Raw genomic sequence first — 14,250 nt, forward strand, 5'->3', positions numbered from 1 at the left:
ACCTTTAAAAAAACGACAAGTACATCAGAACTGTACTTCAGTGAAGTACTTGTTACGTTACACCACTGGTGCTGTTTATACTTTGATCCCCTGCTGGATTAACAATACTCCAGTTCAGTGACACTGACAGGGGAGCAAAAGGGGGGCAATCATTTTTCAGGGAGGGATGGTACAACTCAACTATAATTCCATCCATACATTCATCCATCTTCCTCTGATCCACTTCACACCTACAGTGAAACCACTTTAGAGTCACCAGTTAATCTAAAACCCACACAGACAAGGATGAACATGCAACCGCCACACACAGAGGCCTCAGGCGGTCAGTGGATTCAAACCCAGAACCTGAGGCAGTAGTGCTAACCACTGCACCACTGTGCTGCCTACTAAAACCCCGTGTATTTTAATCTAAGAAACAACCATAAGTCTGATAACTGATAACCTTTGATTCCATTCATTCCATGATTTTGTCTCTGTCCATTAAAATGAAACCACCATAAAAATCAGAGGCTCTTCGTGTTTTTGTGTAAGTGACCAAACTTACAAATTCAGCAAGGGTTCAAATAATTACTTCCCCCATTGTAAATAGCATTATTAACATTTGATATGGTCAGGTCTCTAAAAGAGGAAGACACTTTAACCTCAGGATACTCTCATACTGACGATCGATCACTAAGGACATTTGATGCTGTTGTTTAGTAAAAGCGTCTTATTTTCCACTTATTTATGGTGGTTATCATCAAGGTGGTTATCCACATGTGGGGCATAGAGCAACTGCTTGAAGTTGTGGACAAGTGGAACTATATGGAGTATTTTCTTATTTATGACATGAAAGTTTTTTGACTGTACCATTATCCACTGTCTCTGCTAATGTTGCAGTTTCCTACTGTGAGTCACCCTCAAACCTTGGAGCGGAGATACCTGGGAATCATCGACGCAGCCCTGCTCGACCTGCTGAAGGTGAGGCGAGCCGAGCGACTTTAATGGTTTTATTCTTAACTTTTGTCTGTTTTCAGAGTATCGTGAAAACGTCCAGTTAACCACAATAATTTTCATAAACTAGACATCTGATAGTTGCATCATTATCACGGTGTTTACGTCGTGACTGCACGGTGCCTCCTCCCTGCTTCGGCATCTCTCAGCTCATATCCTGGTTCCACTGCTGTTATTGCTGTGTCTACACTGTAAACAGGAGCTCCATGTCAAGAATGTAGGCTGTGCTTGTGCTCTTGCGCTTTTCCCAGCAGATAATGACTCACCGCTAACATGATGATGATGATGCCATCTCAGGACTGACTTAAGCAAGGACAGGCGTCTCTCTAAGAACTAATCGGGCTTTTTTGTGTTGAGTTCAGATACAATTTAATAACGTTTGTTTGCTAATCGTTAACGCTGAGCTGCACGGCTACCAAAGAGCTTCTGATGTTGACCCAAAATGTAGCTTCCACTGTATATTTGTGTTATTCAAAAACAAAGCTGCATCCAGATTTCAGTTTGAGTTTGTTCATACATTAAAGTGAGTTCAGAGAGACTATTAAACACATTATTTGGGTAAGAAAAAGCAAATGTCACAAATCACATTTCACATCATTGTTTGGCTCGTTTGGTGACTGTGAGACACAATTAAATGCGGCAGCAGCTTGACTTTTATGATAATGGCGATGATTCATAGTAGCACGACTGTTTCGGTTTGTTTGAGAGGTCTGCATGTTCGGGGTGTCTTCAGCGCTCACGGGCTCCATCTGTGTGGTTTGTGGTTTAGAACATGCTGCTCCTGAACCCCACCGAGCGCTTTCTCACAGAGCAGAGCCTGAACCACCACGCCTTCCAGACCCTGCGGATGGTGGAGCGGCCTGGGCCACCCACACCCACACCTGTACGCTCCTCTAAGAGAAAACCTCACCACGGAGACAACACTACCCCCAGCAGGTCAGCAGTGAGCACTATATTTGGGGAAAGCTTGCCAGTGTAGATGTATTAATGGGTCGTTTCATGAACAAATGCTGCCAGATGTTTTTAATCAGCAGCCACCATCCAGCAACATTTGACAGAATATTTCAGGATAATTCATATATTGTCTGTCTGGTTTAGTCTGTAATTATTCTGCATCTCAGTGCACTTTTGTTTCCTAAATTTTAACTAACGCTATTTACATATTGAAATAAAGACCTTGTTTTTGGAAACTTTTCATCACTTCATTTTTCTTTGCTGTTCATATTACCAAGACAACAGTGAATTAAGATTTTTATATCTAGTCTTTTGGGAGGTTTTGATGTACTTTATGCTACTCATATTCTTTCATCACCCTGCACTTACACCAAACCTCATCCAATAAATAAAAATGAATAGCTGATGTTTTTAAAATTTCTATTGCCATGATAGTCACTGAGTGACAATATAATGTGACAGCATCAAGACTCTTTTAGCTATATACTTAACCCTTTAAGACCTACCATAGAACCAAGTCCGCCAGAGCTTATATTATATTTTTACATGCTGTAGAGCCATTTTTGGGAGCATTTTAAGTTGATATACATCAATACAACCATTATAGCCCAAATTTTAATAATATGTCTGCATTAAGTGCACAGTAATTACATAAATTGCAAAAAAGTGCAATAAACTACAAAATATTTGAAAATCGTTTTTGTTTTTTTTAACATATATTTCTAGTTAGAGAAATTTAAGAGGCTTATCCCTCAAAACTGTAAATACAAAAAGTTGCACAAAATAGTTTCCCACCACAGGAAATTTATTTTAAGTGTCTTCATAGTTTTATTTTTGAAATACACCAATTTTTATATACTGCAGGAAAAATGAAAATAAATATTATAATGCAAATTTGCAAAAAAGCAGCATATGCATCAAAATAAACTATTTCCAGCAGTGCAATATGAGTCCTAAGCATCCCAGAAACGACACAGAAAGTCATAAAGTCAAACATAACTTTTAAAAACACCAGTATAGGCTCATAAGGCCCTGATGGTACAAAACTACATTTCCGCAAAATGACGTCACTTCCGGTTTCGGGCAGGTCATGGCGGACATGCGATAGTTCGCGCTGATCGAGTAGGAAGTGTTACAAACAGCTGGTCGGATTTGCAAAGCATGTTTTTGGAATATTATGTTTTTGTTGCTGCAAGTGTTTTTTATGCAGTTTTTGCAAAGCCATATGTGGACGGAAACTGTAACCTAGGACAAGCTGATGGCATGAGATGCAAGTACAACTCCTCCGGTTTCATATGCAAAAAAAATTATTGCGCTAGCTTACGTGGTTGCAGTGCTACCGGGATTTTAAAAAAGTTACGCAAAACGGAGCGTACCCGCTCCGACCAGCTTTAAAGGGTTAACATCCACTCTACTTTACTAAAAAATCCACTGTGTCAACGACACTGTATCATCGACACACAGAAAAAAGCTCATAATAAACTGCAGGTTTCATGTCATTCATATGTATTGGGAAGAACAGGGGTCTTGCAATTGATCCCTGTGGAACACCTTTCCTTATTAAATGCAGTAAGTGGTACCTTTGCTGCCACTGAGTTCATTATTACATGTTTTTGTCTCTGCTTTTCCTTAGGAGCCATGGGGGAAAGAGCTCAGGAAGCCACCGCTCCAGCAGCAGAGAGTGCTCCAGCTTACCCCGACATGAAGACCTCCACCCCAACAACGACAGCTTTCTCAACGGCAACATGTCTGCAGCCATCAACCTCAGCCCCACACTGCATCCTAAGAACTACCAGCCGCAGATCTTCAACCACTCCACCGCCTGCAGCATGGACCTGGCTAGCAGCAACCTGCCTCATCTGCTCAGCCCCGGTGAGACCAAGTCCAAGGGCGACTTTGAGATGAACTTGGGGTCTAAGGTGTCAGATGGCCCAGGGGCAAAGTACCTCAAATCCAACTTCCGCTCACAGCAGAACCGCCACTCTTTTGTAGAAGGGAAGACCAACACGCTTCAGACAGGGGACAAACACAGCCGACACAACTACATGGAGTCCCACAGCTCCACGCCATCCTCCTCTAAGTTTGCCTACCTGAACTTGTCCAAGAGCTATGGCACGCTTAGCGATGCCAAGTCAGTGGGGAACTTAAATGATGTGCATCTTTATGCAGATGAACCCACGTCTCGCTATTTTCCTTCCAGCTGCCTCGACCTCACAGCTCCGGGCAGCCCAGCGGCCCGCCGAGTGGAGAGGCTGGGACCTGGCACAGGTGGCCGAGGAAGCATGCGCTCAGAGAGAGAGAGCAACACTCTGGACTCCTCCTACAGGCGCTCCTCCACCCGCCATAAAACTTCAGAGGAGTCCAAGTCACCAGACTCCCTGGATCCCGGGGAGAGCGAAAGGAGCCATTCCCATTCTCTCTCTGCCCCACATGACCCTCTGTCTTATGGTCAGGGATACACCAGCCCCTTCTCCTCCCAGCAGAGGCCACACCGCCACTCCATGTACGTACGGAGGGATCACCAGAGGACGCACGGGGGAGACGAGGGACTGTTGGTCGGGCAGGGAATACCCACCAGAGCCAGCAGCCTCCAGCTCCTGTCCCCACAGCTGCAGCACCGCACACTGCCTCGCCACTCTGGGGGCTCCTCCAGAGAAGAAGACATGAGCAGGGTCAGTCCTCAGCCCACATCAAAACTCTCCAGCTTTAGGGAAAGCCTTCAGGATGTAATCATAACAAATGCCTACACCAGGTTTTGTTGGACGGCTCTGCCTCAGTCTCAGTTTGTCCAGTGACGCAGCCAGGACTTATTCTGGTGGCGTCTGAAAACATGGTGTGTGTTTAGGTTCTCAGCCAGATCTTGTGTCCCAGGTTTATAATGAATTGGAAAGGCAGGATTAGCATAGCTGCAGCTTCATCTGTGAACATTTGAGGTGCTAAGAGTGTGGCTTTCTTTTTAGGACATGCAGTGAATCATGCTACCCGTATATTTATATATACTGTATACACACATATAGTATATATATACCGTGTGTGTATTTGTATGTGCTGCAATGCTGAGCTCACTTCATGCTTCATCATGTCTCCATTAACAGAACGAACAGGCACCCACTGAGGTCACCCACAGCAGACCTCCAATAAGGGACTCCACAAGGGACAACACCGCATCTTTTCACACACAGCGGAAAAAAAGCGAGGTCCGACATTCTGCCTGCACCCACCATTCCCCACCCACATCCAGTCTTCCGAGCGCGCGGATGTGGGTGGATACTGCTGTCATGAACTGCTCTCTCTTTCTCTTTTTTCTCTGTCTCTCCTGCATCAGATGCCTCTTCATTTTCTCTGTGTGCTTTGCTTCCCTCTAATGTGACTTCTTATGGTAGCGCAGTCGAGCTCGTCATCGCATCGCATTTCAGTTCTGGGCTACATTTATAGCCCGCACAGATGTTTTATTATAACGGCCAATCATAAATCAATACGCCCCCACCTTATTTTTCTGTCCCTTCAGGTAAATAAAGGTATCGTTTCAGACAGAGAGGCATGCAAAGCAGGCAGCCTCGGAGATTTTATGTCATAAGTTTCTCTGTTGTGACTCAGGTTGGCTTATATCATGACCAGCAAACAGAAGATGGGGGTTCTTCCAAAGAGAACCGCAACATCTACAGCGAATCCATGCCAAGGCGGGTGGGCAGCTTCTACAGAGGTTGGTTTAATCAGGAGTGATATTTATGGCTGTGGCTTTCTCGCTTTCATTGCTGCAGTAAGGGGGGAAGATTAACTCCAGACACATCACTAGAGGGAATATTATTTTTTACTAATCACTGATCAGCTGCTTGTATATAGAGAATTATTATATTATTGCAGATTCTTGAGATGTCTACACTAAGTTAGAGAGAAATACAGCTGTTTCACTCAAAACTAAAAATAGCCATCTTATCACCAGACTCGGTGATCTTCATCCTCTAATGTCTGTAGATTTCATAGCAGTTGATTAAAACGGTCGGGCAGTGGGCCCGTTCAAAATCAAAAGCCTTACCTAAATTAAATTTGGCTGATCTCCAGTTCGAGGTCATCTTCGCGGGCATGTCCAGACAGCTGCTATTTTTAGCCCACTCTCTGGAAGTTCTGTTCTTACCGCTTCCACTGTGCACTCGGCTATTTCACCACACACCTCAAACTTGAGAAGAGAGCATAAAACTTGTGTTTCAAACCGACTGGAATTTCACAAGATAACCGCTGGCGATGAGAGCTGGGTTTCCAGCGACAGCTAAGCAGTTTGCAGCCATTTCCACCAGATTTGCCTCGCTGTGGTTTTGTCCACTTTCCAAAAATTAAAATCAAGTTAAAGGATCACAGTTTTGACATGTTGGAGGAGATTCAGCACACACTGCAGAAGTACAAGGAGACAGAGATCTAAAAAATAATAGCAGCACTGAAAATGATCCAGTGGTGCACAAGAGGATGATCAACAGGAGACTGATCAAAAGGAATCGTGTTTCATTCTTTTAAGCCCGTCCTGGAACTTTTTACTCAAACCTAATTACAATATGTCAGGAAGCTGCTGAAAGCAGGCTTAAGAGTTTTGACAGTAACGCAGACTGACTGAGATAACTTATTAAAAGATGTGCTTGCCACTGTTTTGGAGTGCACAGTATGCTATAATGGAAAGAACATCTGATGCTAATGTGTTCAACTTCCTCTTTAAAGTAGTGTCCTTGAGGCAGCAGCTATTTTAAGACCAAGCCATGTGTGGCTATTCAGACATGAGGACTGGCTCCATTGTATCACAATAGTGACATTTCAACTGGAGTATAATCTTGAGGAAGAAGGTGAAATTACAGTGAGCCAAACAGGGCGAAATGTAGTAGGTGGTGAGCACACCGTGAGCTAGCAAAGACTGCATGTACCACCGCTACGGTCAACTGGACGCTCTCCTTTAGATATCTCAGGGAGTCACTTCAGCTTTGGGATGATTTTGTGATTGTTGGGGACAAAAGTGTGATGCAGACTCTTCAAGCGTGTTTCTGAATGTGGTTGCCTTTGGGCACTGCAGAATCTTCCACTGAAAATTGAAGAGCGTCCCTTTGCGAAGCCTTAAGCTGAGCGTTATTGCCCTCCTGGTAATGTTACCCGGCTTAATCCTCCTAAAAGGGACCATGACTTGCAAAATTATTTTGTATTAGACAAAAATGGAATTTAGACCAAGCGCAGTAAAGATCCAAAGGGCTGTTTTTTCCTCATAGACTTCAGTACGGCCAAACTTCTTTTTACAAGCAGAAAGGATGCAATAATAAGCACTTCTTTGCTTCACATTTATACAGTCTGTGGTCTGAACAGGACTTCGCCATAGTTGTTGCTAACCGTTGCTGCTCTACACACGTAACTCATTCAAGATGCTACACCTGTGCATTAGCATTAAAATGGAATAAGATCTGGTTTGCTGAAAATGAGTTAAACCATATGGAAATTTGTGCATTGTTTGGCATTAGTCCATTTCCATAATACGAGGGACGCAAAAACTCCATCAGGGTATTTTTATATTCGCTTCTTTAGCATTTTTGGGGGCGGCCAATGTTTAAAACTTTGAGTTTGACACACGATTACTTTAGTGTATGAATTTGCTTTAAAGTCTAACTTATGGAACTGCACAGGAGCCTTTGTGGGCGCCATTGTTGTTTGCACTGGTGTGTCAAGTCGTACTTGGAGAAAAATCTTGAGGAACGCTTTCAATTCAATTCAATTCAATAAACTTTATTGATCCCGAAGGTTGGCCCCGAAGAAAATTGGGTTGCTTTTATTGAAAGGAAGAGGAAGGTCAAAAGAGAGAAAAGTAAAACATCTAATCGAAACAGAACACCATCGATCGCATTAGCGAAATGCACAAGTTTGATACAATTGCAGTCTGTTACATTTTCAGTTCGCTGAGGTCTTTTGCGTGTGCCAATCAATTTCCGATGTTTACACGGCATGTTGCAGCCAAGCCAACATGTCACAGCTGTTAAAGTCTACAGCACTGTTAGTTATGGTATAAATTTCTATTTACTTGCAGCTTTTTTAAATTATATTCCCTGTTTTTTGTTGTGTATCTTTGGAAATCTCGAGTTATGTTTTAATCTTAATTTATTTGTATTACCCGCCTAAACTTTAGATATATGTTTGGGTCAGAGCTAGAATTATGACATCTAATGACCTGTGTTTATGTGTTTATTTCTCTGTATATTGGACGTAAATTAACCCATTTGTTGTGTTTGTTGAACAGTCCCGTCTCCCCGGCCAGACAATTCCTTCCACGACAGCCGGGGTCAGAGTCGGGGCTCGGGCTTGTCTGGCGACGGCGGCAGTTTGGCGAATCACTCCAAACGACAGCCGGCGTTTGACCCCTGGTAATTATATCTTCTAACCACGACCGAAAATAGTTTCACACCAAAAGAACAGCAGCGTTTATTCTCTTCGCTGTCTGTGGCGCTGTCAGAACAGTATACCGTCAGATTTAATTTCACACCGGCCACATGACGTGGCATTTTTAACAGAAATTCTTACTGGGAGTTAAAACTTTTTAGCCGAGACATCACGCTCATTACTCTTTGTTTTTATTTCAGGACTGGCCCAGATACTGTAGTCTTGAGTGCCTCTGAGCCTTCCAAAGAAAAGGAGAAGCAGGGTTTCTTCAGAGCAATAAAGAAGAAAAAGAAGAAATCTCAGATGGTATGTTGTGTGTGAAGTACGTCTGAGGACTTACGCCCACATGTGGATGCAGTGTTTTCCCATCTATGAGCCTCATCGGCACCTTTACAGAAATATAAAACCATTTATTGTTGTTGTTGTTGTCATGTGCATCATGTTTACCTCTACCACCAGTCATGTGCCTCTGTAATTACAGATGGAAGTCCCTGATGGAAGGCCTCCTGTCATCAAGAAATGTCTTTTCCCTCTGTTTAGCCCAAAGAATAACATAAAGCATAGTTCCTCTGTGAGAGTCCTCCCTGTAGTGTCCTCTCCCATGGTACATGCTGTTTTACACTATCCTACTCACCTCCTGCCTCTGTGTCACCCATCTAACATTGCATGCTTTAACAGCATTGGTCAACACTGTTTTAATGTGTGATTTTTAAGCCTGGTTTTCCTGGTGGTGAGTTGAGTGAATGAATCAATAAACCAGCTGGATCCATCTATTCGAGAAAAAAAAAAGCTCCCACTTTGAAGAAAAGCATGCACTTGACTGCAATCGGTTTAAAAGGATGGATCTGACGGGTCATTTTTGTGCTTCTGATCACTCGCCAGTGATTTCAGCCATGGCCCTAACAGCATGTCTCTGCTTATGAGCTGAGGATGGACGAGAGCGCTCAGGCTTTAGCTGAGCACACACGGTTTCAGGAGTTTGCGTGCTTGTTTTCACAAAGCTTTACTGCTTACCGGCATCATGCAGAGGCATTTGATCAATTTCTCTATGTGCACCTAAACCCGTGACTTTATTACAGAGCAAAGATCACAAAGTGATGGTGGAGCTACGATGGTACTTGCTTAATATAAAAGCGACCACATTTTGGCGTGTTAAACTAGCTGCCAGCTCTGTGGCAGTGGTGGTTCAGCATGAAACAGGTGTTTGAGGCTCTTTCTTCCCTTTGCGTTTCTATTTATAAGTGACAGTTTGCTCAGATTCGGGGAGGGGGGGTTACATGCTGATGACAGAGCACAAATAAATGCAATCTGGCCAGGAGGAGGAATCAGGCAGTCAGACTCTGAGTCGGTGGAAAACGGCATTTACTGCATGAAGAGGATATCATTTGAACTGCGTTTGAATTACGCTCAGAAAACATCTTTTATTTATCAGAAACGAGTGGAGTGTTCTCTTCTCTTCCTCAGATCAGCAAACACATTGGAGTTTGGCTTCTGATGCATGTTTTTTGTTCGTTTTCTTTTTATTTCTTCTTCATTGCACTGGAGATCAATAAGTAACAACGCAGGTTATCAGATGTAACTTCACATTTATGTCTGTGATGAATGAGCGCATGTAAAGGGTAACATGAAACACAGAAATCTGTTTACTGAAGACGCTCATTTCCAGCTCAGACTCTGATAGAGTAGCTTTTGCATGACTCACAGTTCAAAATAATCCTTATTTAAGTTGATTAGCTGTCTAAAAAGCACAATTTTAGCTCTCTTTTCCTCTCAGGTACCTTTCTACTGATTGGCTGCTACTCAAAAACAGAAGGTGCAGGGATTGCCTATTCTCTCTGACATCATGCAGAACCAGAAGTAGAAAAAACTGTTAGAAATGAGTGCTTAGGCCAGTTGGAAACAATATAAATTAACTTCATAAATAAAAACAGTTTAGCAGATTATGTGAGTGTTTTATGTTGCCCTAAACATTGTGCACTGCTGTCCTAGTCATGAGTGTGAAATGTGATTGGATGAGTAAATTATACCTCCGTGCTCTGTGTCACAGGTTTCCAGTGAAGGCGTGGATACGGTCATCCAAAAGTCCTCCAGGTCTTCAAGTCACCAGAGCAACCGCCACAGGTCACGTGACAAGAGCAGAGACCGGGACCAAGACCGAGACAGGGACAAGGACTGGCCGCCTGAGAAACTGTCCGATTCACACTCTTCGGTGAGAGTTCTCCTCGTGCGCTGTTGTGAAGTGCTTGATCTAAACATTTATTCATGAGCTGCGTTTCGTTACATACGCTCTTCCCGAGGAGAGCGCCAAATAGAAATAAGAGCAGGTATCCTCGTCTAGAAGATCTAATCAATGCAAATCAGCATCACCTGCTAACCAAGATGTCAGGGAGAGAAAAAACAGATGGCGAACACAAAGGGTGATAATTTCTTCTAGAAAAAATGCTCTTTTTCGCTCCTAAAGATTGAAATTTTGTATAAATGTTTCAAGAACTGAACTGTAACTGAGCCAAATAAGTTGTAGACTTTTATATTTTACCAATTTTCCTGTCTGTCCAGGATGATTTAGTAATCAAATAAACTGTGACTCAGATGTTGGTGTTTAATAAAAGCAAAGACACACCTTAATCCCTTCCCTGCAGTAATCATAAGAGACTGTCTGACTGGACTGATCGTCCGTCATCGACGGGATTAAACCTGTCGTGAGCGCAATTTTTCTTTCCTCTGATATTTTGTGTTCTGTCGTGTCTTTCAGAGCCAACCGCTGAAGTCGCTGCGCAAGCTCCTGCACCTTTCCTCCTCATCGTCCAACCAGACCGCATCTTCTGACATGCGCTACCAGCCGCTGCCTAACTCATCCTCTGCTCAAGGCGGTTTCACCGAGAGCCGGGGTCACTCAGGGGTCAGCACGCCCCAGCTCAAGGCCCGACAGTCAGCGTACCCGCTGCCCGGACAGCTGGATTCGGGCTGGCACACGTCCGCCCTGGGCCGCCCCGAGGGCAACCCCTACCCGGAGCAAATGAGCATCAAAGGAGGCCAGAACGGGCACGGCTTCGGACGCCCGTCCAGATCTCGTATGCCAAATCTCAACGACCTGAAAGAGACAGCTCTGTGATCTCCAGCGCCCCACTGCTCTCACGCGTGTGTCAGACTCCTCTGTTACCACCTCCCTCCTGTAACACCTGCTCCACACACACACACAAACACACACACCAAACCATCAGTTCAAACACTGCTTGCAAACAGGCCAAAAGCCTTTTTACGTCCAGATTTTTTTAAAGCTTCCATGTTTGATAGACTTTATATTAATACCTATGTAATTCTGATTATAATTTGTATTATAAAGTAAATATATTACAAATTCAGTGTATATATATATAAATGGATAGATAAAGTGTAGATTTTAAGTGTAAGTATTTTTGTTTCTATTAAATATAGAAATATAGTACATTTTACTGCGTAGTATTATTTAAGACTAATCTAAGGCATTCGAAGCAAATGCAGTTTTATCAGTTGTTACAATAGAGATTGGTAATGTCAGTATCTCGTGTTCATCTCGTCCAGGATTGTAATTCTGTGTCCAAGCTGTCTTGCCTATGGATGTGCTCTGTCAGACTGGTTACAGACGCTCAAATGTGCAACTGCGAGCCAGTGCAGCCGTGTTGAAATCTAGCTATAACCCGTGCAGTTTCTCTGAGCTGCAATTGACAATCTAAAAGCTTACGTTTTATTGCTCTTTTCCTTCTTTCTTTTTTCTGAAAAGATTTTAGGTTTTACGTCTTAAGTGCAGCCATTTTAGAAACTACGGTGCCATCAACTAACAGAAAGCCTAACCTACATCGCCCTCTGTGGGAGATATCGAAGCACTGCATTTCCTGTTTTCTGACTGAGATGGTCAGGCACATTTAGACTTTTCCATGCACTGTATGTGTAAATGACCATTTGCATAATATAAACCAATGTTACGCAAATAGAGCAAACCTCACAGTTTAAAACAAATGTGTATCTATACAAAGGAGATGCAGGAGCGTTAACGTGCCCTTACGGATGAATTATAACGTGTTCAAATGTTCTGCAATGCTTTGAGCAAACGTCAACAAACATCTGCAGCTGATAACAAAGGAAGTGGCTTTTCTCTGAAAACTACAGGATTCAATAAAGACTCTGTTGTTTGATTTTTTATTTTTTTTTTAACTTCCAAGTGGTTCTGCTTGTTTGACCAGTTAAAAACATGTAGAAATGCACCCAAAAAAAACCCCATTTAAAGTTTAACTGCTGTAAATGTAGATTTCTTTATTTTTTAGAAGGTAACAGCAGTTAGAGGAACAGATAAGCCATTCTGGGTGTATGTGGTACAATGACTCCCAGCCTGTGAAAATAACCCAAGCACCACTCCTCCACCTGTTAGCTATTTAACTCCACACATTACAATATTTAAAAGTGGATATTACAAGTTTTCTTTGTTTAATACACTTAAACTGTCAGTATTAGGGTAATGGAACAGCATCTCTTTTAGTAACCCTTTTAGCCAGACTGACTGACTGACCAGATGTTTCTGCCATTCATACGTCCATTTACTTGATTTGTATACATTCAGTTTTTCTACCAAGCACATTTTCCTTAAATATCAATTATATGAGTAATTAAACCTTTGATTTTGTTAATTTCAGCTGCATTTTACTCCAAATTATTACTTCATGTTTATTGAGGGTAAATAATAATTTTGTTTTGAGTTTACACTTAGCTGTTTCAACTATTTATCCATTATTTTAATTACTTCCACCTAACCATCCATTTAAAAGCTCCAGCTTTTTCAGCTAGTTTAATGTTTTCCAGCTGCTATTTTCCCATTTATTAAATACTTTAAGCTGAACTATTTTTCACATTTATCTATTTCTCTGTTTTCAACCGTTATTCCACTATTAGCCGTTCCAGCTGTTAGTTGAACGTCATCAGCCGTTATAATTTTTATTTTTTTGCAACAGTTTCTTTTCTTCTTCTCTTTTTTAATTGAAGCTAAAATATGCTTATCCCAGCCAATTATCGATGTACTCTGGCCTTTTCTTTCTTTAGCCATTTCACCATCGCCCACCTGTTTTCTGACTGAGGTCGGCTTTCCTTTAACATTAACCGTTCGCCCATTTCTTTCCACAGCTGTAGTATTTCTTTCAGCTGCAGCATCCTCGCCCTGGTTGGGAATCACTGTACTGCTGTATTTTTAACTGTTTGCACACACTGAACCACTTGGGATATGCTTTGGAGAAATCTTAAAATGGAAAGGCAGCGGGGGGCAGAATCTGTACTGTAACGTTGTTTTTCTGTTGGAAATAAAGTGCCATGAGAGTAGCTTGGCAGAAATAAATCCTAACCTTTTTAATGTTGCACTTTGAAGAGACTACGTGGCTCAGCAATATTGCTCTGTAAATTCTTCCTCACTTTCATGTTCGTGTGCGCAGTGTGTGAATATTGAAAGACGAGGGAGGGGGGGGCCCCCGCCGGCTCCTGCTGTAACGCGCTGAGCCCAGACATGACCGTGTCGTATTGTGTGTGGTGCATCTGTAAGGACTGTGCACACTCTGTACTTGACACGATACGTTTCTCTCTTTGGATTATTGTTTCGCTGAAGGAGCACCGTGTATTATATTAATACTGATGTGTGACTACTTGTTTGGTAATATTTATAACAGAGGATGTTTATCAACTGTTTAAATGAAATCAAGTATTAAGTTTGTGCTTTTATTACAGACACAAATTAGTAGCATAGTCAGTGTTTATCTGCTTTTTTTTCCCCAACAGAGCATTTACATGACAGCATAAACTCCCAGATGAATGCTTAACAATTTTAGATTATTCATGTTTACATATGTAACAGTAAATCTCAAATAAAACAAGCCCGTTTGATTTGAC

General features: G+C 42.3%; 1 protein-coding gene across 4 annotated transcripts in view; it reads left to right on the forward strand.

Moving 5' to 3' along the window:
• LOC113015689 (cyclin-dependent kinase-like 5) overlaps positions 1-14,249 on the forward strand; it is a 52,641-nt gene extending 38,392 nt beyond the window's left edge. For 2 of the 4 annotated variants that reach the window (XM_026157810.2, XM_026157811.2), the window contains exons 10-19: positions 880-960; positions 1,763-1,929; positions 3,581-4,619; positions 5,043-5,144; positions 5,545-5,650; positions 8,207-8,330; positions 8,547-8,652; positions 8,828-8,950; positions 10,394-10,555; positions 11,099-14,249. In XM_026157810.2, the coding sequence (XP_026013595.1) occupies positions 880-960; positions 1,763-1,929; positions 3,581-4,619; positions 5,043-5,144; positions 5,545-5,650; positions 8,207-8,330; positions 8,547-8,652; positions 8,828-8,950; positions 10,394-10,555; positions 11,099-11,458 (2,370 nt within the window). In that variant the 3' untranslated portion in view covers positions 11,459-14,249. The remainder of the gene's footprint in view (positions 1-879; positions 961-1,762; positions 1,930-3,580; positions 4,620-5,042; positions 5,145-5,544; positions 5,651-8,206; positions 8,331-8,546; positions 8,653-8,827; positions 8,951-10,393; positions 10,556-11,098) is intronic. The other 2 variants (XM_026157813.2, XM_026157812.2) reach the window with 2 other exon arrangements.
• The last annotated feature ends 1 nt before the right edge of the window (position 14,250 follows it).

The sequence above is a fragment of the Astatotilapia calliptera genome, chromosome 23 (assembly GCF_964374335.1).
Source record: "Astatotilapia calliptera chromosome 23, fAstCal68.1, whole genome shotgun sequence".
Classification (NCBI taxonomy): domain Eukaryota; kingdom Metazoa; phylum Chordata; class Actinopteri; order Cichliformes; family Cichlidae; genus Astatotilapia; species Astatotilapia calliptera.